The sequence below is a fragment of the Nestor notabilis genome, unplaced genomic scaffold (genome assembly GCF_000696875.1).
Source record: "Nestor notabilis isolate BGI_N333 unplaced genomic scaffold, ASM69687v1 scaffold9109, whole genome shotgun sequence".
NCBI lineage: Eukaryota > Metazoa > Chordata > Aves > Psittaciformes > Psittacidae > Nestor > Nestor notabilis.
In genome coordinates this window covers 28896-33626 of record NW_009945042.1, presented here as the reverse complement: position 1 = coordinate 33626, position 4731 = coordinate 28896, and the positions used below count along the sequence as shown (strand labels likewise).

The 4731-nt window shown below is 37.0% G+C and overlaps 1 protein-coding gene across 1 annotated transcript in view; it reads left to right on the top strand.

Moving 5' to 3' along the window:
• Positions 1 to 268: 268 nt before the first annotated feature.
• EDNRA (endothelin receptor type A) overlaps positions 269 to 4731 on the top strand; it is a gene marked incomplete at its 5' end in the record, with an annotated part of 8359 nt that continues 3896 nt past the window's right edge. Inside the window, 2 exons of the mRNA XM_010022703.1 lie at positions 269 to 467; positions 4128 to 4280. Coding sequence (XP_010021005.1) covers positions 269 to 467; positions 4128 to 4280 — 352 coding nt within the window. The remainder of the gene's footprint in view (positions 468 to 4127; positions 4281 to 4731) is intronic.

The window sequence follows — 4731 nt, the reverse complement described above, 5'->3', positions numbered from 1 at the left end:
TAGAAATCATTAGTGTAGTCCACATCACAGAATTCCATGAAATCCTGTGCAGAACAGTTGCAGCTAGCTCTCCACCCCTTGATGTGCTCTGCTGTACCCTAGATGGCTTGGTAGCTGGCAGAGCCCTTAGAACAGCCAGAAAAAAACCCCAAGCAATACAAACCTAAGATGTCAGGTTTAGGATTTTATTTGATATATATAATTGAACCAAGATCTTTGAATTTAAGGAAGAAACTGAAGATTGGAAACTAATGCCTGTGTCTTTCAGGTATAGAGCAGTTGCGTCCTGGAGCCGTGTTCAGGGAATTGGAATCCCTATGATCACTGCTATTGAAATTTTCTCCATTTGGCTTCTGTCCTTTATACTGGCTATTCCAGAAGCAATTGGTTTTGCTGTGGTACCTTTCAGGTACAAGGATGAAGGTTATGTTACCTGCATGCTCAATCCTACAAATAGTTTTATGTTGGTAAGTAATATTCATTCTTATTGTTTTGGAATTCAGAGTATATAGGTTAGGCAATTAAGATATTGGATTATAATATACTTTGTTCATCCATTAAAGTGCAAAATGTATTCTAATGGTGCAGAGAGGATCCTTCAATTACAGTGACCTGTCTCTACTTTCAGCTAGAGATATTAAATGGGACTTTAAACATTTTCATTTCTTCACTACTGAGGATTCTTAGTACAGTATTGTGCAATTCAGGCCTGCTTACAGTCAAGAGATGTACCAGGGTAGCCAGAGCCTTGGAAAGTATTGTTTCCAGGTATAACACCTTGAAGCTTGTAAATGTCAAAACCCATGTTTTACCATGATTAGTCATCTTTTTGCATGCAGTAGCCAGCTCTTTTGGCAGACAAAGAAAAGGGTGGGGCCATCCTCCAACTATAACTCTTCCTATTCTGTGTGCACTTACAAAATCAAACAAAGAATAATCCCTTTATTTACAAGAAATTACAACTACAAATCTGTCAGATTCACACCTCCAACCTAGGTAGCTTGGGATAGCTGTCATCTAGATATAGCAACTCAAGATCAAGAGAAGTACCTGAGACACACCAGCCTTCTTTGTCACATTTCATAGCCTTTATAGTACCACTGCAGCTTACCAGTTGCCAGTACTCACATTAGCTTGTTCAAAGCAAGTCAGGTGAGTAGTCACTACAGAATTAGTAGATCTATACGGTAAAGGAGGATAGTGATTTTTCTCCTGGCCCTACACTGAGAAAACAGGAAAGTGGTATCTTAATTTTTAATTTGTGAACCCAAAGAAGGGCCAGCCACCTTTCACCCAGTAATAAAAAAAGTTTTGTCTCAGAGAAGTCAGAGAGTGCATGGTCTTAAGTCTTCAGGGAAAGTCCCTATTTTTTTCTGGACTAGAATTTTTCATTATAGAGTGTAAGTTTCTCCTTTCTGAATATCTAGCACTTCTTGGATCAGAACAGGGCTTTGGCTAGGACAGGGAAGGATAGGGCAAAATGGAAGTAGGAAATTTAGAAAATGAAAAGTATGGATGATAAGTGTTTTTCAGAGGAACATCCCCAACTTTGGTAGGGTTACACAGACTGCAGGGATGGCAGAAACAACAAGAGACAACTGCAAGAGAAAACAAAAGGAACTCCCTAATGGAAATAATTAATGCAGACGGAGATAGAGTAGAATTGCCCAGAACTTCCTACATCTGCTTCTAAACTCTTCAGGCTATACAACTGTAGATACTTTCGTTACAAGAATATGATTTATGAAATGTGCACTGCAGCAAATTTCCCTTTTGTAATGGCTGTTTTTCCTCTACAAATGTGCCTGGACATTCTTCACTTCTTCTCTCCCTAAGAAAAAGAATAGTTTTCTCTTCCCTCTTCTCAAAACCTCTACAGTTCAGGTCTTCCATAGGCATACTAGCTTTAATTATTGTTCTTAATGTAGTAAGTATAATAGCTTGTTCTGTTTTATTAGCAAGAATTAGTATCTTTTACTTGCTCGGGACAATTCAAAAGCTCCAAATCTCCCCATACCAGGTTGATTTTCAAGGAAAGAAACCAGCACTTATGTCCAAGCTGAGAGTAAATGTTGGATGGGTCACTCAAAACAGTGTCATATTTCAAGGCATTGCAAGCAAGTGCAATCAGAACATTAAAATGGAAATACCACTTTAACCTTAACTATAGTATTTACTACCACAAACACCACAATAAACAATTGCTAAACTTTGGGAAGGATTTATGATTAACTTTTTTTTTTTTTAAATAGGAGCTTTATCCATGTTTAAAGCTATCCTTGAAAGACTTAAAAGATTCATGCTAGACCATGATTCCCAAGAGGATGAGTGCACTAGGAAACTTGTTTAAAATGCACATTTCCTGTAGAAAATCAGTTCCATGTGGGCTTTCAAGACAAACAAAAGAATGTCTACTTCTCTTAAATCAACCCAATTTCATGCTTTGATGTAAGCTTTGTGAAACTCAGATTCCAGAATTAATCATTTACAGACATTTTCATTTAGGTTTTATACAGAGTACACATTTTGTTGTGCTGCCCAACCAACATGATTCTAGGCTGACTTAGAGGAATCTGCCATGGAAAAGATAATTGTCTCCATGTATTTGTAATCCTTTTCTCTGCAGAAGGAGTTGTAATTAGATCTCCCCTCAGTACAAACTCTTCAAATATGAGGCATATTGTTTTCTGGTTTTCTCCTGGCAGAACCTCTGTTCCCACTGGGGAAAATTCTGCCCTCAAGGAGAGTGCAACTATGCAGCAGACTGTAACCCCTCCTCACACAGTGATGAGGCTAATGAGGAGGAGGAAACAAGCTAATCAAGACAATTCAGAATGTCCTGAATTCAAGGGTTTTGGCCTAGTACTAGCAGCATACTCTAAATTAGCAAGCCCTGTAAACAGCTGTGTTGGGGCAGATGGAAAAAAATCAAAAGCCTTCCCTTTTTCTAGTAAATCAACCTCCTAGTGTAACTAAAGCAGATTTAAAAATTAATGTTATTAAATATTAGCCTATTAATTGCATCCACTTTTTTAATCTTTCAGAGTACCATTCAGCTTTAAATGTAAACAAGATGTCAAAAGCTTGGCTTTTACAAACAGGATTCATATAATCCTCACTTACTAGCATTTTGACATGTGGTGTGGGAACTGTGATGTTACAAGAGCACATCCGCTAGGAATAAACAAGCTAAGGGAAAGATTATGAGAAAGAAGGGTCCCTTTTACACACATCCATCTCAGTGACTAATAACATAGAGACAGGAAATATTTAAAATGTCATATTTCAGTGCACACTTTTGTCTAAGCATAAAAGTTAAAAACCAAGATACTGTATTTTCTCAAGCCTAAAAATATAATCATTTACAGGAAAGAGTAATTTTAAATGTTTCATTAAATGTAGTATTTCCTATAATACATGAATGTACTAACTTGAACAACATCTTAAATCACAACTAACATTTCGAATTACACAGCAAAGTACTGCTACTTTATCAAGTCCCCTGGTGTCCTGTCGCAAAAGGCAAATGGTATGAATGGCAGGCAAAGGGTTAAAAGTAACTGTACCACTAGAAGCCACCCATCCTAAGCTTTGCATATATCGGAAAACACTTATGAACTGGCTCCTATCTGCCCAGTACATAAGCAAACCAACAACCAATCTTTTCACTGATAACAAAAGGTGATTAAACCTACAAGACATTTTGAATTTTCCTTTTTTGGAATCAGGACAGAAGCCATAGAGGTAAATGGCATTTCCTGAGACAGGCTTTTAATAAGATTTGTTATCTCAAACTGACACTTTATGTTTTGGCATGTCTTTTTCATGAAACTGGATTCATGAAACTGGAGTGTAAATGTTCAGAACACACAACCAAAAATTAATTCCAACCCATTACAGATTGCAACGAAGGTTGCAAGGCAGGCTATCTGTGAGGTAAAATAAATGTTCACACTGCCACAATTCCCAGTTGTTGGTTCAAAACAGATACAGTAAGAAATGTTACATAATTTGTGGTGTTTACCCACAGAACAGCGTACCCACTGTCATTCTTTCCAAGACCCTTCTGCGGTACTATCCATTGAATCATAAGAAAATATGTTCTCTTTTCTTTACCTTATCTACAGTTTTACAAAGACGCAAAGGATTGGTGGCTGTTTGGTTTCTATTTCTGCATGCCGCTGGCATGTACTGCCATCTTTTATACACTAATGACTTGTGAAATGTTAAACAGAAGAAACAGCAACTTGAGAATTGCTCTCAGTGAACACCTTAAGCAGGTAAATATCAGGGATCCCAATGTTTGAAAACACTGTTCTCTCTTTGGGTTAGTTTAGAAATGGTTCAAAGTGAATTTGAATACAGTAACTTACAGAAAGTGAGGATGTAGGTTATTTCTGATGTTAAGCTATTTATTTAAACCCAAAACACAAGACTAAATCATAGTATAAGGAGGTACTGCAGACCACATGCTTGGGAAACTAGCCAGTTTCTTTTCTTAAGAATGTATGACAATTGTGCTCTCCTGCACTTTAACCTCAAATTACTACTGGCTAAATGCTTTGAAATTTAACTACAAAGATTTGCCAAAAAAAGATGTTTCTTTTTATTCAAAAAGATATGACTCCATGGGTCCTCCCTCCTTTTGTCACACATCGATATGCAACTTTAGTTTCATATAAAAAGCAATTGTTGAATAACCTGGTTTAAAACAGAGTGGATTTTTTTTTG